The 26,347-nt window shown below is 38.6% G+C and overlaps 1 protein-coding gene across 1 annotated transcript in view; it reads left to right on the plus strand.

Moving 5' to 3' along the window:
* Nucleotides 1-2,432: 2,432 nt before the first annotated feature.
* FGD1 (FYVE, RhoGEF and PH domain containing 1) overlaps nt 2,433-26,347 on the plus strand; it is a 116,915-nt gene continuing 93,000 nt past the window's right edge. Inside the window, exon 1 of the mRNA XM_072429411.1 lies at nt 2,433-3,042. Within this exon, the coding sequence (XP_072285512.1) occupies nt 2,778-3,042 (265 nt within the window). The 5' untranslated portion in view covers nt 2,433-2,777. The remainder of the gene's footprint in view (nt 3,043-26,347) is intronic.

Below are 26,347 nucleotides of genomic sequence, written 5' to 3' on the forward strand. Positions count from 1 at the left end.
TCCCACATCGCCAACAGGCAGGATCCACAGCGGGGAACAACCTGTGTAAGACATCAGGTGTATGATACCATCAAAATAGTATTTTGTATAAATTTTCCCTATAGAGCGTACAAATGGATGCAAGCTACTTTTAAAATGACCAAGTCAAAATGATCCACCAACAATAAAACTTGGACTTATTAATTCCTGTGCGTGGCAGAGTTTATTTTGAAAGGCAGGGCTCCGTAATCTACTTGCAATACCTTCCTGATCCACCTGTTAGGCACCCCTGCTTTGGTTGATAAAAAAATTAAGATTTTTTACATGCAAACCAGATTTTTTAAATGCACACAAAAGTGTGGTATTCTTTCAGTGTTTATTTATGTGTAAAGAAAATATGTTGAGGCAGAATGCTAATAAAATACAGACAATTTTAAATGAGAACTGAAGTTTTCTGGTAAATGTAAAGTTTGCTTTGTTTAGAATTATGTTTCCATGTTCAAGTAAAGATATGTGAGCTCAGTGCAGCACTACAGTGATGTGCCATGATGACGCACTCCCCAAAGGACGCGTCCTTGTCATCCAGGACACATAGGAATTGGGGCTGTCATTCAGTCTTGAAGACTAGTAACATCTAGTGGCAGAATAGAATTATTGCAGGGGACAGGCCCTGATTAAAAGTGAACATTGCAGCTTTTTTGTTGCATTGTGCACATTGTAGTAATGCCCCATAACGAAAAGTGAACCTCTGCTTCACCCTCACATGGCTTAGACAGAGAAACATCCACTGCTTCTGTATATTTGCATCCATCACTCTATTCAGAAGCAAAGAAAAGTAGCTAGGGTCAAAGCTTATACGGGGTTATGGTCCACACATATAACAGAATTGATTGCCCCAGCACTGTCACGTGGAGTGAGCCAACATTTCCTACATTCCTGGGGTATTTCCTTTTGGCTACTGGAACTAAAACAAGCAGCATGGATGCAATTAAAAGGTTGTATATGCTGCTAGAGAAGTGTGAGCAATTATAGTTATTGCTTTGCCCCGAAGGAGAAAAACATAGATTTGTTTTAACCCTAAAACACAAATTAGAAATGGTAGCTGCTAATAAATTATCTTGCCAAATTCACCTTTATTTTCTTTTTTTTTGAGTTTCTCTTCAGTCCCAAGAACACTTCCAGCAACACAATATAATGTTCACCATGGGACCCAAATTTTATATTGGCCAATTTTTTTTTGCGTCTTATGCCCAAAATAAAGGGCCCAAACCTTTTTTTAGGAACAAACAAACAAATGATCACTGACTTTTTCCTGCAGAGAGATTTGGTGCACACTTGCATGGAACAGGTTTTAGGAAAAAGGTGTAGCATTGGTCATTTTTGACTGCAAAATTATTTGTTTTATTATAAGTTGCTAATATTTGCAGACTGCACTATGGCTAATAAATACACAGTTCTTATTATCATCTCTGATTTGACTTTATTAGGCAAACACATTCAAGGCCTAATATTCTCAAGCAGTGCAACCAACACTAATCTTCCTGTGACAGTAGTCAGAATATGAGTTAGGATCTTAATGATAATGAGCATTTAAGTGCTCAAGCTTTTGCTTTTGTTGAATATCTCCAACTATGCCCAAATCATTTGAATTCCTTGCTAGTATCAGGCAAAGGTATGGTTGCCATTGGATGTTTTCTGATGAACCTTTTCCAGATCAATCATCCAGCTTACAAACAGACGTTAACTCATATTCTTCATTTTGATTGATTTTGTGGGGATTTATATTGGGATCCAGCCTCTTCTGTCAGGGTCTGCTTTCATTTAGAGTCCATCTCTGTTATATGCGCTTCGCCTTCTTGGTAGCAGATGCATAGCTCCAAAGCCATTCCATGCGGAGAAGAGGTTAATAGCATTAATAAGGCAAGATGCCGCATAAGTCATGAAAAAAGCTATAGACAGTATTCCTTGGAGATGGGGGTGGGCAAAAGCCATGTGCAGGGGGAAAATCCAGACCAGATTTTAAATACATCTGATGTGAAATCCAACAGAAAAGGAAAGAGAATCAGATTTCACATACACAGTAAAAAAAAAGGAGAAAAGAGAAAAAAACTGCAGGCAGGAGTGTGTTTGCAAGCCAAATCCATCTCTAGCAAAAAGCAGAGAGAACAAAGGGTATTGCAGACTGAGCCTGTGTAAGGTGTGTTGCCTTGAACAGAAGGCATGATTGTGCTCCTAAGGGTGCTGGCAGCAATCACAGGTAGAGGTGGCACCCTGATGGGGCAGCTCTGCTGTTTTTGGTGCCCAGTGCTGCAAAAGATTTAAGGACAGCTGAGGACAAGGTGTTAATTCATACAGGAGCTGACCTTCCTCCAGGCAAGCTGTCTGCTTATTATGGAGGAATAGGGGGGAGTGATGGATTAGCCATCAGGCTGAAACCCAAGGAAGCCAGTGGGAGGATGGTGAAGAAGTGGACAGAGCCCCTCCAGGATGGGCTTGGAAATACTATGTGACTGATCTGTGGTGCTACAGAAGAGCTCATAGACCCAGGAATTGCCTGGCTCTGCTTGTGTACTGCAGCATCTCTATCCCTGAGAGGCAGCTGCTTGCTGATGCAGCAATACCTTGGATTATAGGAGTACTGCATTTTCATTGGCAAAAGGAAGATCACTTCTAAATATTTAAATCAGGATTTCATCACACTACATCTGGCAAAAGGAGAGAAGCAAGGGATGTTGTGTAATTAGGCTCCTGAATTTGCTTTCTGCCCATGTCCTTCTACCAATGCCTAGACCCTCTCTATGTCTGTTCAGCCAGACTCCTCTCCTGGCTTCCCATATGGTCAGAGGGGAGAGGTTGAGATACCAGTTAAAGGGACAGAGGTCTGTCCCCTCCACCTTGCAAACATGCAGGTAAATCGGCCCAGGAGCACTGCTTATACCTATCCACCAACATGCCCACGAGAGGAGCCAGGGTCCTATGCCAAGCAATTCCAAGCCAGGCGCTTCTCATATCATATTGGAGGTGCTGCACCAGGTGCTGGCGGCCATACACAGCAACATGAAGGTGAGTAAATGTTGCACTGGCTTGTACATTTGTTCTTTAAACTGCCTATATATTTCAGTTTTGGGTTGATGATAATGGTATGAAACATGCCAAGGAGAAAAAAATTGTTGCGTCTAACTTCTTAAGTCTGCCCACCTGAGGAAAAGACCACCAGGGCATCTCACTCCCCTTGCTTTATTTTGTTTTTAATTATCTTGCATGAAAATGTGGTTACTGGAATATGAACCACATATTCTGTCCCCTTTGGGGTCCAACCTTCCTTTGAGGTTTTATAATTGAATATTATTGAATTGTCTTCCTAGCTTAACCACAAAGTATGTAATTTTTGAAAAATGCAAAAGGGCAGGATTTAGGGTGACTGTTTCTGTTGCAGTTACTGGTCGGTGCCAACTTCACACATTTCCTGCTCAGGTTTTAGAAGATATAGGTGTACTGAGACAGGGAAGTATCTGTGTAATATGCTTACGAAATGAAATGAATATAGGATCAGTCATGTGGGGAACATCATTTTCTCAGAGGTTATTTCAGTATGCAGGTGAGGATTGTATCTATGCCTTTTATAGGTCATGGTAGGTCACTGTGAAAACTGCATAGAAATACATTTGGTGTTGCAATAACATATAAATTGTAGGTCTGTTACAAAATAGTTTCAATTGCAATAGTCACATCATCATATTCTGATGGCTTTTTGGCACAAACAAATTGCAATGTCTTGTAAAATGTATTATTATGAATGACAACCACATACACACATTCCTCAAAACTAGAACTAGTTTATGAGTGTGAAAGATCATTTTGATATATAAAGCATGCTGGCCAAAAGGAATGGAAGCAGTTGATCCTTGTTCTGGCTTTTTTATTTATACCGTTAAACAATCACACACCTCTACTACCACCCACAAGTAGTGTTTTTCTTTTATCTTTCTTTTTTACAAGGTCTCCTTATAACCTTCTGTTTCTGGTCATATATCAGGAATGCAGAATGATAGGTCAATTTATTCTTAAATGGGACCTATCTCCTAGAATCTATTGATTGGTTGTTTGGTATTGGGCCCCTTAAATCCCTGGGCTCCAGTGCAGGTGCATGGCCTGGGCTGGTAACAGTTTTACCCCTGTATATCTGCGTAATGCATTACTTTACTTGTCTCTATGATGCACAATTGCAGGTTTTTATATTATCTTATAAAAGATCTTCTGTTTTTGCATGTGTGTTCACTGGAGGTAACCCCCCCTGAAAAAAGTGAAATGACAGTTTATAATTTCTAATATAGAATAGACTATTTTGCCTATATGTTTCAGAATAATCATACTTTTGAATAATCTTCCTAATACCCAAGAGTTTTATTCTTTACACAGAAACATTATAGATATAATGCCCAATCTTACACATATCTGTACCTTCTTTTCTCTAAAGACACCGCCAGTCAATTAACCTCGGGGGTATTTATTGTAAAATGTTTATATTTACATGCAGGTTATCAACACAAGGACATTGTTTAACAATTATCTTCTAATAATCAACATGTGTATGTGTTCCTAACCTTCCTGCATAAAATGAATCTAAAATAATATATTTATATTGATTGGAAGAAGTAACAGTTTGAGTTGCACATTGTACATGTATGCGGCAATATGGCTCATATCTGTTAGTTTTGGCCTGCAAATGACCAAATGTGTTGCAGAATGGACTGCCAAATCCTAAATATGTGCAGATACATTGTAAAGCAGTTAATTATAAGGATAGGAGAGAACTGGAAACCCCAGGAGCCCCAGTCTTTTATATCCTCAATACTAGTTTTTTTTTTTGTCAACTGGTGGGGCCCTAGTATAAAAAAATGCCACTGTGCCAGGAAAGCAATGTATTCTGGCGGGCCACCTTCTCTCTTCCTCTGGTGGACCCCAACTTCCAAAATCATCAAGGGGGACAAATTAACTAAGAAGCTTTTCTAGCTCGGCTGATCAGTACTATTAACCCACCCTTCAACCCCGAAAAGCCTCAGCTGCACATGTCTGCTTGTGACCCATTTATTAGATAACTGTCAGCTAATGTCTTTGGGTACTCTTATGAGCACAGCATGCGGCTAAATAGGGGCAGATGGTGGTTGTTTTAGCTGTCAGAACTGGGTATACATGGTCAATGTCATCTCATGTTTATGTGTGCATGAAAAAAAAAATTCTCCCAACTGCCACCTAATATGTTCTGCTTCATGTGAATACAGAAGCTGGTATGTTCCTTAGAACTTTCCTAAACTCTTAACCCCCAAACTCTTAACTTTCCTAAACTCTTAACCCCAATAAAACACCAACAGCACTAAAATGTAACTTTAACCCCTGTATCAAAAGTTTATTCACAGTATGCACTTCAAAACATGTTACTACAAATTAAAATATTCACTTTCACCTACATTTCCTTATCACAGGAGAGCACTCAATATACATATTAGCACTAATTGTATTTTTGGTCGATGTGGATTACTGTACTTGCATTCCTCCTATCTGCTATACAAGATTTATCACCTTATGCAGTGGGGACATTTTCAATTGCAACTTGTAAACTAAGAATTTTTCTTATGTTGTGCCACCTTGGGGGAAGATTAGTCTTATACATTCAGAAAAAAAATGCTTGCACTAAATTTGAATGCCTAGGCACATAATAAACAATTGGTGAACTATTATTAAAATTTTCACATAAGTGTTACCTAGGAATTACACATTTTTCCTATCAAATTCAATCTTAAGTCAAAGGTTTGTGAACCTTGTTTAAAAAAAAAACATTTTTCAATATACCTCCAAATGTTTTTACCATAAAAATGTATATTATTTTAATTGATGGCATGTATCTCTTTTGGATACCAGCATTGTTTAGAGGAGTACAAATTGAAAGCAGTTATAACTGTAAAGTAAACATATTCATTCTACATTCCTAAAGCATACAAACAAATGTGTACCTCTATAGTCTAAATATTATACTAAACAACATTATTATTGATGTGCATATTGGGAATTTTTGTCAAATGTCAACAGCTTTGCTCATGCTTCCATCCCCACTACCCCTGTAGGAACAATTAAAAGCCTACTGACCTGCTTTGACCTTTGTGACCTTGACCCAACCCTGATGAGAACCCACAAAATGGAAAGACTTTCTATTAAGTACAATGAAAGCATCAAGGACCTGGGGTCTAGATTTGTAGGTAATTCTGTTAACAAAGTTGGTTATGTCAGTACCTATACTTAAAGTACACAACTAGTATACATAGATGGAGTGTCTTTAACCCAGAGGCAACTTTCCACAAAACATAGAAAAATTGAATACTTTTCAAATATACCTCAGCCTTTTTCACCCCTAAAGGACTGTCAGGTACTATGACAGATCCAGGCATCCAAGTATGGAGGAGCAAGTGGTCAGGCCTAAGCAGCAAGTGGCATCATCCAGCATTGTAATTTCCGACAACATCAAACACCCAGCTGCAGACAATTAAAAACATTGGTACCTGTGCAACCAACTAATAATAAGATATCAATTGGTCTACAAATTGCAGTGTTGATTCAAGTTACCCTAGTTTGTCCGGTAACAATCTCCATTACATGAAGGATGGACAGATCAGTAGATTTCAGAAGATAATATTTTCAGTTTCCAGTTACAGAATGGGACAAAGACGTTTTGGGCAAGATTAACAGATATAACTCTACCTGCTAAAAAATGAAGAAAAAAAAAGCCAATGCCAAAGAAATAGTAAGCTGCAAAATATTACAGTGGAACTAAACCATTCCCTGTTCCCTTGCAGAGCAAATAGTTTAGTTCTTCCTTGTTCACTTCCTCCTTGTAATCTTTGACTGGCAAGTGCAGGGGAAGCCAGGATTGCCAGGTATTCTGGCATTCAAACTTTGTTTTCATGGAGCGATCAGGCAGGTAAGAAGAATTATTGCACAAAGGAGAATGCCTGTCTCTTTCTGCAATAATGACCCATCTGATCTAGTGAAATTGTATTTCAATTTTAAGTAATTGTACAAGTAAGCCTGTCCTGAGATGTTGTTGGATTGTAAGTGATTGATTAATTCGCTATACTTATTAGTTAGGAAGTTAATTGATTGTTCACACTTGATAAAGGGTGTTCTTATTTTTAATTAGACTACGTACACACGTACAATAATTGTTGTTGGAAAGGATCATTCACAATCCTTTCCAATGACCGCACAATGCATGAATGAGTGCTGTACATACAGCACCATTCTGCTCTATGGAGAGGGGAAGGGGTAGAATGATGTAGCGGCACCCCGCTGTGCTCTTTCCCTCTTCACTTCTTTTACGATCGTTCGTGAATCCGCTAGGACGGTCGTTCGGACGATGGGCGACAGGCAAGATTTTTGTCCGATATCAGCCCTGAGCTGATTATCGGATGAGAACCATTGCACTTGTGTACTTAGCCTTGGTCCTTTGTCATTCTTGTCTTGATAAGGGGGTAATTTTGTGGCCCTAAAACATCAACAAAATGCATGCTTCTGATATTAATACATTTTAGATTTGCCCAAATCAATGTCTACCAAAATCAAAATCAATTTGCCAAAATCAGCATCATGTCCCACAATCATGTTTCCTGGCTGATGGGTGGAAGTTAAAATAATGTCCTTTCTCATAATACCTGACCTTATTCCAGAAAAACAAATGTCACTTCAAAATGACAGAAGCATTTGTTATCGCCCAGTATCACGCTGTCTGAGTGGATTGGACCATTTATGGCCCCCTAAATCTCTGGTATAGGTGCATCCCTAGGGCTTTGCAGCAAAGGAGCAATGACAAAGGGAAGTGAGCTTAGGTATGTTATTTTATGTTTTAATTAATTAGGAATGCAGAATGGTAGCTACAAATCAATACTGGCCACTTTCATTAATCAAAAAAAAAACATCAGCTATGATTAGTATCTACATTGAAGTGGTTTCTTTTACTTTACTTTATGCTACTTTTCATCCATGAGGCCTAATATTTTGAACCATAGCCTGTACAATTATATAAGTTGAATGCCTTTGTGGCTTATGACCTGAAGCATATAATATGGTTTTCCTCTGTATATGTCTTATGTAGTGCTGGGAATTACAGTATATATCTGACTGGCCATTTATAATACGGAGAAGCTGAGTTTCATTCAGAGATGCATTGTTCGGGCCGGGCTGTGTTTATATAGCGTGGGCTGGGAACATCTGGACAAGGAGTCAGCAAAGCCGCTGCAGTAAAATTTTGGAATCTCTTGTGGTCTGTGCTGAACCCAGACACTACAGGAAGATGTGGCAGCACTCCACAGAGCAGCTCTGTGGGTGAGACTCAGACTCTCCTTTCACTAAATTTTAGGAGAGAGGATTTGACGTTGCTTGTGGTACAAAGTACAAACATTTATTGCTTTCATTAGGAACAGGGATGATGTATAAGCCAGCAAAAGTAAGATATATCTTAGTTTAAAATTAAACAATCAGATGCTTTTAGTAATTATCAATCTTTTTCTATTGTGAAGTCCAAAATTAATAATAATATAAAGTGTATATATATATATATATATATATATATAACATATTACACAGCACTGTGCAAAGTCCATAGTCATGTCACTAGCTGTCCAACAAAGGGGCTCACAATCTAATTTCTCAATCATATGTCTTTATTACAGTCTCAGGTAAATTTGGAGGGGAAGCCAATTAACCTAATTGCATGTTTTTTGGGATGTGGGAGGAAACCCAGGTACCTTGGAGAAACCCACACAAACTCCATGCAGATAGTGTTCTGGCTGAGATTTGAGCCATGGATCTAGCGCTGCAAAGACCGGAATGCTAACCACTGAGCCACCATTCTGCACTTATGCAGTAGTAACATTTGACTTCCTTGCTCTTACACAATTTTAAGACTAGAACTTTTGCATTGCGTGCGTTGGTCCTGGATTTGCTCACATGGTATGGTTAGCAGTCTGAACCCAAAGATTGGAGTTTTTGGAAGATTAAAGAGTATGGAGCCCATGTGTCAGACCTTGGCTGCTAAACTCCTGAGGTTACTGTTTGGAGCACTGGTTATCCAATATCTGCACATTGGTTTGTGCTGGGTAAAGAATGCTGTATGCAAAGACTTGTATGATGTATATAGTATAAGAACAGTATAAGATCAGTGGTATTTGGTATTCAGGTAATACATACAACCAATGCAATTTGCAGGAAAGGAGATACACTCTTGTTCAATGCTATCCCCGATGTGAGCAGGGTTTAGAAACGTGGCATGTCCACACAATGGCAATAAAGGTTGTATGATTAACCTGAATCTAATATTGTATACAATTTGATCTTTTACCACCTAAGATATAGGACTTTTTGTGTAGGGCAGTCCTCATACACTGCAAAATATTTTTTTTAATTGTATTTCATATACAAATGTGTAGCAACTCCAACTAGTCACTGTCTGCACTGTTCTGCCCAGCCCTTTTTACCCGGGTGCACCACCCGGCACTTTTCAGTAACCACCCGGCTGTTTTTGGGTGATTACAAGAGAGGAGCTACCAATAGCCAATAACCTCACTGCATGTTTTTGGGATGTGGGGGGAAACCCATGCAAACACGGGGAGAAGCTGCAAACTCCATGCAGATAATGTCCTGGCCGAGATTGGAATCTGGGACCTAGCGCTGCAAAGGCCAGAGCACTTACCTCTGAACCACTGTGCTTATTAATAATAATAAACAGGATTTATATAGCGCCAACAAATTACACAGCATTATACATTGGGGTTGTAATGACAGACAGATCCAGACAGTGACACAGGAGGAGACGACCCTTCCCCGAAGAGCTTACAATCTAGGAGGTGGGGGAAGTAACACACAATATGAGGGGTGTTTTTAATGGAGTACTGTATGTGTATATACAGTATATATATATATATATATATATTTATATATATATACATACATGGGAATGTTACTATGTTACTACTGTTGCTGGATACTAATGATTTACCCTAAGTGACCACGTACAACATCCTTAAAAAAAACTTTACTGTGAGTTGTATATAATTAGATGTAATGAAGTGGTAAATCACAGTACTTATTTAATGATGGGCTAATTAGAGTAGATGTAGACAGGGTCCTGTGAATCTTGTGCCTATGTGTGCTCATATTATCCTCAGTAAGTCATAGACCAGTCCTTTTATCCACTGACTTTAAGGTTCCTTAAATCCTGTGAGCTGAACTACCACCCCTGCCAATTGACTGTTTTCATGAGTCCAGGGCAAAGCGCCAAAGCAGTAAAAAGATGTTCTGACAAAACAGCCTAACACAGGTGTGTACTAATTCTAATGGTTAGTCCGATTTATATTGAGAATTGAGTCTTAGTTGCAATCATTCTATGGACACCTACTTACACCTACATTTACAAAAAAAGGAGCAGAGAGGTTTAAGATTAGTTTTCAGAACAGCTTGAGATTTAGGAACAAGAAGAAGGTTTTGCAGGTGTCTGCAGGTACTTCTAGGCCACTTTACTTCATTCCTGCAGCAGATCTTCTTGTTTCTTTGTGCAGTGAATTCACTAATTGTATGACACTTTGTTCTATTCCTTAAGTAAATAAACACTACAGACACAATCTAATAAGAAGCACTGTAAGTGTAATAGGAATAAATGGATGCCCCAATAAAACAAATTATGTACTAATTTTACTGTGTATAAAAATATGATTTTGAACAGGTTTAATATGGTTTGTTACATCCAGATGATTTCTTGTGTATGATCACTTTAAAAACTGTAAAAGTTAACCGAGGATTTCTTCCTTTATTTTAGTTAACTGGTTGTTATGAACACCTTTCCAACTTTTCTCTGCTCCAGGTTTTTCTAATCATCTTGTACTATATTGTTTACTAATGGCACCTACTATTGCACAATATTCTCAATTCATATGAATTGAGTCCGTTACAGCAGCACGTGATTTGGATTGCTGGCTTCAGCATTGCCTGGCAAGCGACTGCATGAAGAATGCTCGCTGACGCTTCAAGATCCCGGCGAGCTGCCCTGTAATTTTCACCTTCTATTTTGGGATTGTGTGCTTCCCCTAAAGGAGACAGCTTGCCTTTTATTTATTTCCTTTGATATTTAGAGTCTCAGCAGCTAAAGCTAGAGACATATGAACAGTTACCACGTTTAAATAATGCAGAGAATAGATTTTTTTTGTGGCACAGTGACCACATTTCGGAAAATGTGTACAGTCCTGTGAAAAACTAAGTACACCCCATGGAAAATTCAACAGAAAATGTACTTTTTGATGATGATTTATTTGAAGAAAAAAACACAAGGGAAAATTGCAATTGGCTTAACAAAAAGATAAATAAATTAAAAAGTGTACTGTGGAAGTTACTTTACCTATGGCCCCATACACCGATATTACTTCTCCTAGTTCACTATTGTCTGACATTTGCTTGGTAAAAGTTTTATGCCTACAAATATCCTCAGTTAGAATATGTTTGTAGGTTTCCTTCCAATTTCTAATCCCCCACAACATTTCAATTGGATTCAAGTCAGAATTTTGAATAATTCAATCCATAACCCATACAATTTCATCTCATTGAGCCATTGCTCAATTTGCTAGTGTAATGTGGATCATTAAGGTGTTAAAGGATTATTTTCCTCTTGAACTTTAAGCATCAAACATTCAGCTCATAACTTCAATTTGCTGTTAGCAAATTAGCAATTATTTCAAACTACGCCACTTGGATGGCAATTTCCTTACAGTGGAATGATTAAGGTAAAGTAATTTTGGGATTTTTTTTAAGCATTTGCTTGGAATCCATTACCTTCTTTCTAAGGGTCTTGAAAAGCTCTTTTGATCTTTGTGTGATGGTGCTACACAAAAGCAAAGAGAACACCTGGCTCTAGATATGAGGCTTAAATAAGGTTCCACCAGCACGATTGCTTGGAAAGTTATTTTTATCATACCCGATTTGAAACACCTGATTCTAATTTTTATCAATTTGAAGTGGTGATAAACATAGAAGAGTACCTTTTCTTTTCACATGTCAAATCTGCATTTTTCTTGTTCATTTAGATTACATGTCAGATTCATGACTGAAACAAACAGCCGTGTTCATCTCATGCAAAAATCTGACGTGTCCAGCAGTCGATAATTATCTGGCATGTGTATGTAGCCAACTACACCTTCTCCTTGAGTGTTCTTTATAGAATACTGTGAGCAAATGTTGTGATCCTAGGACAGAAAATGTATTCCTGGCGAAATTAGAAGGGTAAAATAAAAGCCTTACAAGAAGTGTCGCATAGTATTTATGGGAGTACAGACATCAGAATAGCGACAGATTTTTGTTGTTTGTTGATCTTCCTGTTTCAATATAATTTTTTGTTTTTTCAATTTAATGAAAAGACATGCGACAAAGAACAGTTGAACTAAAGACCGTATAAATATAATGCTCAAAAAAAAGACAATAAAGAGTACAAAATACTGAGAATAATACAAAAACTAACATGATCACATTAAGAGGACAGTTCCTCAGGTGGGCGAAATACCTAGTGGATCCGCTGTCTCTGATAGACGAAGAGGTAATGTCCTAACATAATAACCTGGGGTATATCGAGCAGTACCTGACATTATACTCCTAACAATTACAAAAAATCAGACAACACACGGGGGAGTTGGAAACAAGGAAAAGAGGAAGGAAGGGGACCAGCTGGGAGTGAGGCTAAGAAAATCCACAGTATCACAACCTGTTGCGGGATCTTTCATAATAAATGAAAATGAACAAGTGCTGTAGACACAGCTTTGTTCTTGTCCTATAAAGAGGGTAGGGGAAGGACCTGCATGTTGCACCCCTCAGTGGTCTCCTACATACTGGGTTGTTACTGTTCACTCATTCATCAATTCACCAGGGCGGATTGATAAATGACTTTGGGGTTGAGATTCATCTAGCTCATTCATTCTCAACAAGGGTTCGGTTGATACCTAGGGTTCCTCCTGAGGTTGTTCTTGAACAATGAACAACTTGTGACTCTCAGGTCAGTTTAAGTGACACCAATGATCTTTTTGGCTATCTGTAAGGCTGACATTCTTCCCACGGGCCATCAGTGTAGGAGACATTTTTTTTCCACTGATCACCACACTAATGTACTGTAAGTTATGGATATCTAGTAGATATTCCCTGACATGGTTCCCCCATGGTATAAAGGCGAGAAACACTGATCTAGCATGCTGACATAGCCTTTGTCTCCCTAGAATTAACATTTTTGCCCCCCCCCCATATTAAGATTGATGGTCTGCAATTGTATAATTCGTCCATATCTATCATGAATGGCCATAAAACCTGGGACTAAAGCTAGCAATACACTTTTTCAGTAAATTTCAAAATACAATTACATGTAAACCTGTAGAAAATTAGCAATCTACCTTGCAAACCTTCAGTCAGCCATTTGACATAGTTGAGTGTAAAGTTAAAACTGGACTAAAAAATCACAGGTTGATTTAAAAAAGCTACAGCAATTTTCTCAAAACTAATTATTGAAGAGTCCAAAGAAATAAGGATAACAAAAAGGTAGATGAGTGCTCTTCCCTGTGACCCAGGTTGGTGTGCCAAGGGGTGATCTGTGTTTTTCAGTGCCTTAGTAATGCCGAAGGTTTTTAGGTGAACTGACCCGTTGGCTAACATCTTTTACCCATATTAGTATTTATTTTTAAAAAAATCAGTGATACAAAGCCATAATGGAATTTGCTCATCACAGATTTTGAGATAAGATATGCATATTTGATTTGCCTAGCCATGTATGGTGTGGGTATAAATCTGTTCTAGTGAGATACGGCTTTGCAGATTATTTTGCAGTTTGTTTTATCTTCAGATAAAAGAAAATATAACAGTCGCCTCTTTATTTCTCACAAAAGCTTCTCTGCTTTAAAAAAAAAGCTTTGATATTTTTTTTTATTTCTATCATAAAAGGGATAATGTCTAGATGTCTTTTTGCTATAACAACTGTCTCTCCTATCTAGTCCCTGAGCAAGTATAGTGGTGGCTCTTGGATAGATCATTCTTCTGTAGCATGATACATAGGCATTGATTTATCATGCTTCTGCACTGTAACCACTTGGAAAACACCATGTGTTAATAATAGCTGCTGGGCTAATATTTAGCTAATCCCTTGGTTGGTTTATAATAAGTTTTAAACTTTATTCAATAATTTGACTTTTGTCAATCTACCTGGCTAGAGAATGATTACAGCAGGCTTTGAATTATGAAAAACAAATATGGTTTGTAGCCTAGTGTGGCTCAGTTGGTATTCTGTTACCCACACATATTGTGCCTAATTTATTAAAGCTCTACAGGATTGGAGAGGATAGACTATCATGGGAGAATTTGTGTTATCCAGAAAACCTGGAATGGATTTCTTAAAAATCATTTGATATTAGTTGGCAAATGTTTTCAGTCCTGGAATCAATCACTTCTAGGATTTCTTGATCACCCCGGTTCACCCATGATAGTCTATCTTCTCTATTCTTGGAGCGCTTTAATAAATCAGGCCTAATGCTGCCACTTTTAATTTTGTCCATCTATGCTTTATCAGCAGAGGTTATGGCAGTGTGAACAGTATGGTAAGCACGTCCATGGATATCGAAAATGCAGGAAAATGGTAGCCATTGTAAAATGTATGCAATGCAATAACTGAGTAGAGTAGGACAGATTTAAAACCTCTACTTGGTTACTTTAAATATTTTTTGTTATGTGTTCAGCTAGGAAGAATTTACTTTGCTTTTTATTTGATAGATCCAACAGAAAGTGAGCAAAAATCTCAACAAAATAATCTGTGGAAGATGATGGTGCTATATGAATAATTATAGTCATAACAAAGTGGAGGAATTCACTATCTTATGATTCACCCGTACAGTTCCATGGAAGATGATGGCGCTATATAAATAATAATCGTCGTAACAAAGCAAGGGGGATTTCCCATCCTAAATATTTATCTACGTTGGAAGATTTGCCTTCACCTGTTGCTTTCATGACAAATTCAAATGCAGGTTTTATCCTTCCTTTCTGTCTTGGTGACAATTGTTATCAAAACAAATTGATTCTTCCAAAGAAGGCACACAGACATCAATAAAAACCTAAAAGAGGGTCCTAAGCTGTATACATATGCTAGCTTTGTGCCTGAGATGATCAAATGTTTGTCTTGGGACAAAACCCAGAATCTGTACAGCGCCCTTGGCATTGCAAATCACCAACACAAAGGACGGATGTTGTATTCTAAAATTGCCCAAAACTACATGTATGACTTCCCTCCAAAAAGACAACCTGGCACAGTCTGTAGACTATTCCCAGAATTCCCCCTAGAAATCTAATTTGCTGCTTATGTTATTTAATAACTGCTTTTCCCAGAAGAAAATTATGAGATAAGGCAAACAGCCATTCCTTCAAAATATAAAAAGGTGTATAAAAAAAAAATACATTTGGCAAAATCCAATGCATATAGTTCATCTTAAGCATTTGTTTTTCTTAGCAAACTGGAATAACACTGAAGTGAGATCTGTCCTGTTACTTTTACCCTTTCTGGTGTATGTTTTGTAAAACAATTGAAATTTAAAGTGAGACCTATTTCCTCTGTAGCTATTAGGTAGGTATTTTTGAAAATCTTGAAGGTGAACTCCAGCTTTATGCACAATCAAATGTAGTGTTTGGTAATAATATTACTAATACCCTGTATTTATATAGTGCAGACATATTCAGTAGAGCATTACAAAGTCCATAGTTATGTCACTAACTGTTTTTCAGAGAGGCTCCCTACCTACCTAGTCATATATCACTAAGACAGACTAAGGTCAATTTTTTGGGGAGAAATAGATAAACCTACCTGCATGTTTTTGGGATGTGAAAGGTAACTGGAGTGTTAAGAGAAAGTCCACCCAAACATGGGGAGAATATGCAAACTTTATGCAGGGTCCTGGCCTTTGAGCTTCAAAAGCAAGAGTGCTACCCATTGAGCCACCATACCACCAACTAAAATCAATAATGCCCTGGTAGTTCTCATTAAATTGTATCTTTTGTAAACTTTACTGTAATGTGCATCAGTTCACTAGTTGAATGGCACCCCAATGTACTTTACCACAACATACATGCTTTGCTTTTTGATGCTCTGAGGTCCATCTGAAAAAAAAATGATGTGTATGAGGTCATAAATGTATTGTAGCTCCTGAGCAGGGAAAAAGAAGAAAAGAAAAATTATTTCCCCTGTCTTTTGAAACCCTCACTACTTCTTACCACTCCATATCTCCCCTTCTATTGTGTGTTACTTCCCCCACCTCTTAGTTTGTAAGCTCTTCGGGGCAGGGTTCTTTCCTCCTCCCGTGTCACTGTCTGTATCTGTCTGTCATTTGCAACCCCTATTTAATGTACAGCGCTGCGTAATATGTTGGCACTATATAAATCCTGTTTATTATTATTAATAATAATAATATTAATAATAATAATAATAATAATAATATTATTAGGAGCCATTCAGGTTTGCTGCATGCATATACGGATACGCTTTCTGATTTCCTAAAAAATTCAATAGATTACAGTCTGCGATTGCTCCTCCACTGCCCAACCACATGCACCCAGGATGGAGGTAACCTGGCTGTACTGCATACCTGCAATAGATAGAAAAAAAAGTGACTGAAAATGAAAATCTAGATGGTAGACTAGGTGGACAGACATTCCAATCCATTAGTGGGCAAAACAGTTCCTAGATATGTATTTCATCTGCCTTTAGATGTTTGCATGGAATTCAGCTTTAACATTTAGGCCATTTTAGGTTTTTGTATGTTTTTGTTCAGAATATCGTTCTTTAACTTGAAGTTGCAAGTGCATTGTCAAACTTGACTTATGAAAGGGTTATGTTAAATATTGCAAAGGTTTGTTTAGCTTTCCCATGATCTTTGATGGTTTGATCTTGCTCCACTTTCCACATGGCTAACATTGTCCCAGTGACCTTGTGACCAGCTGGTAACTTGCAGCAGCATGTGTGTCAAGGTGTGTTGACCCATACAATAGATCTGTAGTTATATATTAGCAATGGGTTGCCCTTCCCTGTTGACTCATTTGTCTCTGGTTCTCATGGATTCTATTTTAGCGGAGCCGGTTGTTATGTTTATTCTTTTTATTCTACTATATATTTTTTCTCGACCATACTTGCCTTTCATGCATGCATACATTTCTTTACCTGCATCTGCTTAAGTGGAGTAAGTCATCTACAGGATTTGATTGATGATCTCATGTTCCCTAAAATGCTAGATGCCTGGACTTCATGGTGTTTCTTTGACTTCAGCACTTGATAAGTCTCTGGCCAAGAACAAGTATGTTTTGATTTTACCATCTGCATGTTTGTTCCAGATCTGTGATTTAGGCTACGTACACACGTGCAATGGTTCTCGTCCGATAATCGGCTCAAGGCTGATATCGGACAAGAATCTTGTGTGTGTAGAGTGTTCGTCGTCCATCGTCCGAACGACCGTCCTGGCAGATCCACGGAGGATGGACGATGATCGAACGTAATGCAAGTAAAGGGGAGAGAGCACAGTGGGGTGCAGCTGAATCATTCTCCCCCTTCCCTCTCTATAGAGCAGAATGGTGCTGTATGTACAGCACTTGTTCGTGCATTGTGCAGTTTTTTGTCATTGGAATGGATAGTGAAAGATCCTTTACAACAACTATTATTGCGCTGTGTACGTAGCCCTAGCAAGCATTAAAGGTAGATATCACCTTATCTGTGGAAGATTTAGTCCCTGCAATCAACAGTAGCACACCCCTACTTCGCTCTGGCTCCTTTATAGCTGCCATTAATGCTTCCGACCTACTGGTCAGTCACCAAGCCCAAACAATGTGTAAGCTATAACATAATCTGGCATGAAGCACACATAGGTTTTGGAGAGTGGAGAAAAGGAGCATTGGTCAAGGTAAGGGTCAGAGTCAGGGAGTTAAAGTGGAACTAAACCCATTTTACTCACCTGTCCCATCGCAGGACTTCGTCTTCTTACTTTGCTGCCTCCTTGCCATTCATCGGCCATCTTGATTGGCCAGGTCAGGATGACATAACTCCCGTATGCCTGCTCTTTCCCAGCTTTGGCATACGTAGCAGGGAATGCCAGGTATCCCAACAACCAAATTGGCACTGCACATGTGCAACTCAGCTTTTTTTTCCCAGAAACCGATCACGCGGGTAAGAGGGATTTTTGCAGAAAGGAAATCGCTTGTGTAATGACCTAGTTGTTAATGTATGCTTAAAAATGAAACTTTAATTCAGCTTAAGCTTCAGAATGACTTTAGAATGAGTGGTCCTAAATTAACAAAAGTACTTTTATAAATCCCAAATAACAATAAACAGCATTCAGTGAACAGTGTATCTAATATATTTAAAGCTGTACATAAAAAATATCTTTAACTTGGTGCTTATGGTCAGGTAACTTCAAAAGCTTAGGAAAACTTCAGGGTAATTCAAACAATATGGATAACAGCATTATAAGGTAGTCAGCATGAGGAGCAGCCAGATACACAAAATAAATGCTTTGACTGAAAAAAAATACATTTTATAGTAAGACATATTCAGACGTGAAACCTGTATTGACAGGATGGCTTATAAAAGCACACCAGCAGTGCATCGTGGGGAGCTACATGCTGTGGATGAAGCGGAAGGAAGAAAACAACAAGATGTTCAGGTCTCAAAAAAGAAAAACTTCTTTCACAAACATGTTATTAAAGAAAGTCATACAGCAACAAACAGCTGTTAGTAATCGCATACCTCATGTCTGTGATGTGGTTGCTTGACTGATTCCATCACCCCCCTCTTCTGCCCTAGTGGGTATCATTCCAAGAAAAAGTTGAAATGTAACCACTGGACATAGTAAGTCTTTGGACATCTAATAGGAAAGTTTACAACACCAACATTCCTGAATAGAAATTTGGAACAAAATGGCTTCCAGTTGTTTGGGGCTAGCAGATACTAATCAATTACTACAGAGATTGCCCCTGATCAGTGAGTCACCTAGATTTAGTTGTTTCCTATATGTTCCTCTAAATAATAACAAAAGCTTCGGTCAGGCACAGTTGCATTTAGTTGATCACAGCTTCACTTTCCCATGTAATTTACTTATATTTGGTCTTTTATGTGCAGCACTTGCAGGTATAACATCAAACACAGCAATGATAAATCTGGAATTTCTGTCATGGCTACTAACATTGCAACAGTGCCTATAGGCCTTCCTGTATCCTTATAAATGTGGTACCTTCCCCATTTCCATTGGTAGAGACATATTAATGGTCACTGGTAATGTAGAGTCAGATACGATCTGCTGGTTAATATGTGTAATCAAACATCTGCCAACAGAGGCCAGATCTTATGGCATGTACTACCTATAGTGAGAACCTGTTCCCCAATTGACATTAAACATTATTAAGGAAATGTTGGCTAGTTTAAGCACTTTAGCTTAATATAAAATAATAATGGAACCTTTACCTTTTCATCCATAACTTTTAAAAATGTTTGGTCATAATGCAACTTGATGAATTACCCCGGCAGCTGAGTGTTCCCATGTGTATATATACCAGAAAAAAATCATGTCCATAGTAGAAGTGAACAAGTTGAGAGGTCACAACAGTGTTTTCCATTTATCTCCTCATCCCAGCTCTCTACAGCAACAAGAGATATGAGTCTGTGATCCTGGTCAATGCCATGATTTTAAAAAGGGTGCCCACTGCAGGTATTGGACATTGGCCAATGGAGGTTCATACAATTCTGGAATATTTAATCTTGCAGTAACCATAGCAGATGACAAGAAAGAATTTAGGGATTGTATATACTTATGTTCCACTTTGTTATTGTAATATGAATACTGAATGTGTGAGTATTGGCAAATGGACAATTTTGTATTTCCACGGTGTCATTGGACATTGGACATGCTATGTTCTATTTTGCTTTGCATGAGAGTTGAAAAAGGATACAAGCGAAAATTGGATTTTTATTTACCAAGCATTGGGATTCTGATGGGCTACATATTTATTAGCATTGCATTGATCAATTATTACATCCTTGATATTTGTACATCCTGGCTGAATATGTTCCCATGTGTCATGTCCAGCCAAGGTTTGGATTGGATATAATAAGTATAAGTATAGAATATGTCAAATGTAAATATAGTTTTCTTGGAAGATTGTTGTTAGAATTATTATGGCAAAAGCGTCTCCTCAAAGTATTTAGAGAGAGGTCCCCCAAAAACAAGAGACCCAGTCACAACTGAGAGCTCTGCAAACCTGATCTTTGCCACTGTTTCACTCCCATACCAGTGTTCCTTGACCATTTTAACATGGGGGAACCCTTGAAATTATTTTCAGGTCTTCAAGGAACCCCTACTATAATTACTATATCCACAAATCACAGTATATTAGTGTGGTGATCAGTGGGAAAAAATGCCTCTTACATTGCTGGCTTTTGGGAAGAATGTCACCCTTACAGATAGCCAAAAAGTTCATTGGACTCACTTATACTGACCTGAGAGTCTCAAACTGCTTATTGTTCAAGGAACCTTTAGCAAACTCTGGAGGAACCCTAGGTAGAAAAACTGTTGTATGCTACTAACTTTTCAAACTAACCACCACTAACTTTTCAAACGTTTTGTTTGATAAATATACATATCATGATGACATACACAAACAAAATAAAGACGATTATGTATGAAAGCCTAGGACATTTGTCCAGTTACATTTCTACACGTGACCATGAACAAGCTTCCAAGCCACCTTTCCAAGCCAGCAAGAGATATGTGCATGGTAAGAAGACATTCTTTTTGTTATCTGTGAAAATTGATGTTCAGAAACATTTCATGAAAAGGTCCAATAACAGGGAGTGTGGGTATAACGCACAATATTGTTTTAAATATTACTACAGCAAGGAGAGTAGGACATGTATGAGATCCAAAGGCATGAAATAGTGCTTCAAAATCAATGTACACAGATCAATTTTTTATTAAAGGATGTGCTTTTATACAGAGCACACCTGCCTGTCTGTCAACCCTGGATCTAAGGTGTTCCTCCCCCATACCAGGTGCCTAATACTCACAGCTGCAGCCTGCCGCAGTGTTTACATCCTGCACCAGAAATCTTCCCCGCCACAGACAGTGCCTGTACAGTGGATCATTTTAGACTTCTATAGGACTGTCAGCCATGGTTTGCTAAACCTGCATACTAGTGTCAGACAAGCGTAAATGGAAATTCACTGAGAAGTCTCTATTGGTGCTGCTTTGTTGGGGGGTTATTTGTATGTACAATGGCTCAGTGGTTAAGACTCTGGCCTTTGCAGTGCTGGGTCCCAGGTTAGAATCTCAGCCAGGGCTCTATCTGCATGGACTTTGAATGTTTTCCCTCTGTTTGTATGGGTTTCCTCCAACATTCCAAAAACATGCAATTAGGGTAATTGACTTCCCCAAATTCCCCAAATCGACCTTAGACTGTATTAAAGACAAATGACCCTGGTAGAGATATTAGATTCTAAAACCCTTTGAGGGACAGCTAATGGCATGACTTTGGACTTTGTACAGCACTGCGTAAAATGATGGTGGTATATAATTACTAGTTATTAATAATGTACTTGCAGGATCTTTAAAGGCCTGCTTGCAGTTATCCACTTGAAAGAACATGCATTTGGGACAGTATTGGAAGTGTTTTTGTACAAACCTAATGTTCAGTATTGAATGCCTACCTTTCCAGTAGACATCAAATCCAATCTTCACTCATACGAAGAGCCACATGCACCACTTCTATTCTACACTGTTTTTTTCTGGGCATACGCAGTATGAGCAGTCTCTTAGGTGCCATTGGGGCCATCCCTCAGGGATCCATTGTGGTTCCCCACTCTACGTCAGTTTGCCTGCTTCTCGATCTATAACAAGAGAACCTCCTTCCTTTTCCTTCTCCCATATGCAGAGGAACTGTGGAAAAACAGCCATAGTTGCCTCTTTTAGGCAGATATAGTTGTGAAGTCATTTATTTTTTCATGCTGGCCACAACAGCACTACAAAGTTGGGACAACCACAGAATCCAGCTTTGCAAAAATGCACATAAATGTTGCCTTCCAAATAAATATGGCACTTCTAAATACTTTAAGAATTTGTGGGGACGTAGGCGCTTTAAAAGTAGCAGCGTTTGGATGTGTCCCACATCCCACGCAGAGAGTTCAATGTTCATACTATTTGTTTTTTTTAACTTCCTATAAAATACATAGTAGTAAAGGAAATCTTTGCTATCCTCAGAGCATTCCATAGATTTTAGGACATCTGATTACAACACAAACAAAAAAAAAGCCCCTTCGCTTTTAAGGATGAAGCTGGGTTTTCCTGCCCATATTCCTAGAATGGCCCCAGAAATGCTGCTCTCAGCTTTTTGATACAAAAGGCTGAATGTGCTCACAAATAACTTTTCCTCCGTCTTGCAAACAGCCTCTGCGGCAGCCGCTGTAATAATTTCCATATGTCACATTGGGATATTAAGGAAAAAAGCTATTGGATGAAGCAGTGCAGAGCTGGCAGCAAAGGTCTCATTGCCTGTCCTACTAACTGAGGGCACAGATACCTATATGTGTGTGTAATGCTATTTTCAGACACATTAAATGTATGAATATGGCAAATTTATATCTTATGAGACTCATAAGAAAAATCCCTATTTATTACAAAGTTTCATTGCACCTAAAATTGTATTTTTCCATATGTGCTACTTAGGTACTCTGCATTCCTCAAAGTTGCAGTTATATTAAATTAACTTTTTTTCCCATTTTACATTTTAGATTACCTTTAATATGTCTCTTCCACACACATACCACTCAATCAAAGTCATATACTTACCTATCTGCACTCTTGCCAGATCAATACAGTGTGGCTGACGGGGAGCAGAAAATCTCATTCATTTCTATGTAGGACCCATCTATCATGATAGACAATCTCTAAAGAGAAGAGGGACATTTCCCCCTGGGCCAGTACTAATAAGATACATTGGGTTTGTGACCCTGAACAGAGATATTTCGCTATTGAGCTATCAATCCAAGTAGGACTTACAGTCAGTGACACACAAGACCTGATTTAATTAAACTCTCCAAGACTGGAGAAGATAAACTTGAGAGAACCTTACGATCCAACAAACCTGGAATGGATTTCTTAAAATCAATTCTCATTTGGCAAATGTTTTCAATCCTGGTTTGCTGAATCACCCAAGTTCACCCATGATAGTCTATCTTCTCCAGACCTAGGCTAAGTACACACGTGCAATAATTGTTGTTGGAAAGGATCTTTCATGATCCTTTGCAATGACAAATGACTGCACGATGCATGAACGAGTGCTGTACATACAGCAGCGTTCAGCTCTATGGGGAGGGGAGGAGAAGAACGGTGGCCTGACACCCGCTGCGCTCTCTCCCCTTCACTTCTTTTACGATAGTTCATCGTCCATCGTCCGTAGATCTGGCAGGACAGTTGCTCGGATGATGGACACTGTACACATGCAAGATTTTCGTCCGATGTCATCCCTTAGCCGATTATCAGATGAAAACCATTGCATGTGTGAACATAGCTTTCGAGAGCTTTGATCAATCAGACCCATAGTGAGCAATATATATCCAACCACTTCACGTTCAGACCTGTGATCACAGTGTCTTGCAGGGAGAAGTCTTCTGACACCAACATCCTTTGGAGCACCAAAAACTGACCAAATTCTGGGAACTTCCAAGGAAAATAAATACTAGAAAATGTAAACCATTTAGAATCCAGCAACCTTTCCTTCTCTAGCTGGTCATCATTTTCTACCTATGTCCAGGTTTTTCCAGGAAGCTTTTCATACAGCTTAATCTCACGTTGACTTCTTCAATCTTGTCATGTCTATACCTACTATTTTCACCAAGTGTCCATTATTTCTCTTCCCAACTTTTTCTCGGCCCTGTATTAGATCTTGGAGAACAAAGACAATATTTGGAGAACCTAGGTAATCCAGGCAACCTGGAGTAGATATCTAAAAGAATAATGATAAAAGATTAATTGGCGAATGTCTTCAATCCTGGACCAGTCCATTTCAGGTTTGCTGGATCCATTGTGTTATACCATAATAGTCTAGCTTCTCCAGTCTCCAATAAATCAGGCTCAGTGGGTTCTATTTATAAATCAGACATTCCCTCAAACATTAATCATGGGAATCTTGAAGACCAATGTGTTTTAATGGCAGAAATTGTCATGAGGAAATGGGGTCCGATTCCTTGTCCTATAAAAAGAGCCCAGTGTATAGTAATTCAGCTTTATACAATGCCCGCTAATAACTGGTGCTGTGGCACACTCTGCATGCCAATAGGTTTGCAGCCAAGCAGATTTGTATTGGAGTGCAAGGTAGAAACTACTACTGATAACAAATTATTTCTGTATCTCCTCTGGCCTCAGAATACATTAAAAACCATGTACAAATCCTTGAGGTTTCTGTTGAGTTTTTTAGGGGTATTTTCCAGGTAAAGCTCTGCCCCCTCAATGGTGTTCCTAGGGGAAAATTATTCTCATGACCTCAGAGCTGCAAGGTTCTGGTCACATACACATGAATTTAGAGAATTCTGTATATAGCAAATTAAAATAAAACAGTGCAATGTTTGCAATATTAACATAACAATTAGGGGATTTACAGTGACAGAAATAGAAAAAGCACCGTTAGCTACTGTTGGTTTTTATAGAGACTGACAGCTGCTCATTAAATTTTCATAGAACCTCTGTATCTGGTAATTATTTTCCTTGAATTGATAAAGCTTGATGTTACTTGGTTGCTATGGTTATTAAACATTGCTCTGAATAGAGATGGTGCATTTATCATTCTTCAGGCACGTCTGATCTATTGGATGATGAGCACAAATAAAGAAAAAAAACATTTATCTTTTTGATTATTTAGATAATTATATGTATGTTTACATGCTGAGGACCACAAGTTCCCTTACTACTGCTACTAATTTAAAGCGTAACTAAACTCAGAAATTTCACTTTACAAAAAACAGAGTGCAGCACTGCCCCCCAGGCGATTGAGAATGAATGGGAGCGCAAAGCCTCCCGGGGGTACCTAGGTCGGGCATCGCAGGAGGTTCTTGGGTGCTCCTTCTGCGCATGCTTGAGCATCCTCCGCATGCTTGGAAGGAGCTTTTTCGTGGAAAAAAATTGCCAAACTCACGCATGCGCACTGAGATCCGCAAGCTTTTTCCAAGGAAGAAGAGACAAAGATGGCAGTGACCAGCGCACCGGTTCGCAGACGGATGCCAGCACGACGCGGGCCCCGACGGAACAGACCTTCAGATGGATCGGACTGCCCTGCAGGATTGAATGCAAGTGTATTTTTTGTTTTTTTTGTTTTAGGCAGTTTTGGCTTTAGCAGTGGCTCAGTCTCAGTCTACCCTCCCATTCTCTCAGTCTAACCTCCATCTATGGGCCTGACTTATTAAAGCTCTCCAAGGCGGGATACATTTTTATAAGTGAAGCTGGGTGATCCAGCAAACCCTCTTGTAAGCTTCCAGTAGAGGTCATTAAAAGCTTTCCCAGATATACGTGGATGTGGATTTTTACACAATTGTGAGTAATATACAGAGTAACAAACTTGGTTGCCAGTTTTGTTTTTTAGCAAACATTTGGTTCATTAAATCAAAATTTCAGAAAAAAACAATTGAGGTTGTTCTGCAGTAGTTATGCACCCATCCCTTTTTTTGTCATAATAAGGACATTGTTACTATGCCCTGTATAATGGGGACTATAACCTCATTGACTTCATCACAAGTAAAAGAGTGAGCTATCCATTCTTATTGCTTCTGGTATTGTGGAGCAATGATCCTAAAGCAGGGGTGTCAAACTCAAATACACAGAGGGCCGAAATAAAAAAATTAAACCACATTGCTTTTCAAACATGAAATTTAATGAAAACACAATTAATGTCAGTAAGAAGAAACAGGAACCTATGAGAAGAGCATGCAGTAATATGCAGTGGATTGATCTAAAATAATTTTGATTAATCCACTGCATATTACTGCATGTTCTTCCCATGTGTTCTTGTTTCTTCCTATTGAGATAAATTGTTTTACTTTAAATTTAAAGTTTGAAATTTTTAATTTCGTCCCTCTGTATATTTTAGTTTGACACCCCCACTTTAGGATCAGTGCTCCACAATACCAAAAGCTGCAGGGGTCAGTAAAGACTTGTTTTAATTTGCAACTACTGAAATATCTAAAGGCTGCTTACAGTTTCAAGGTGCAAACAGGAACTTAAGTCAGTTCACTATG

Source organism: Pyxicephalus adspersus, chromosome Z (genome assembly GCF_032062135.1).
Source record: "Pyxicephalus adspersus chromosome Z, UCB_Pads_2.0, whole genome shotgun sequence".
In the NCBI taxonomy this organism is placed as follows: Eukaryota; Metazoa; Chordata; class Amphibia; order Anura; family Pyxicephalidae; genus Pyxicephalus; species Pyxicephalus adspersus.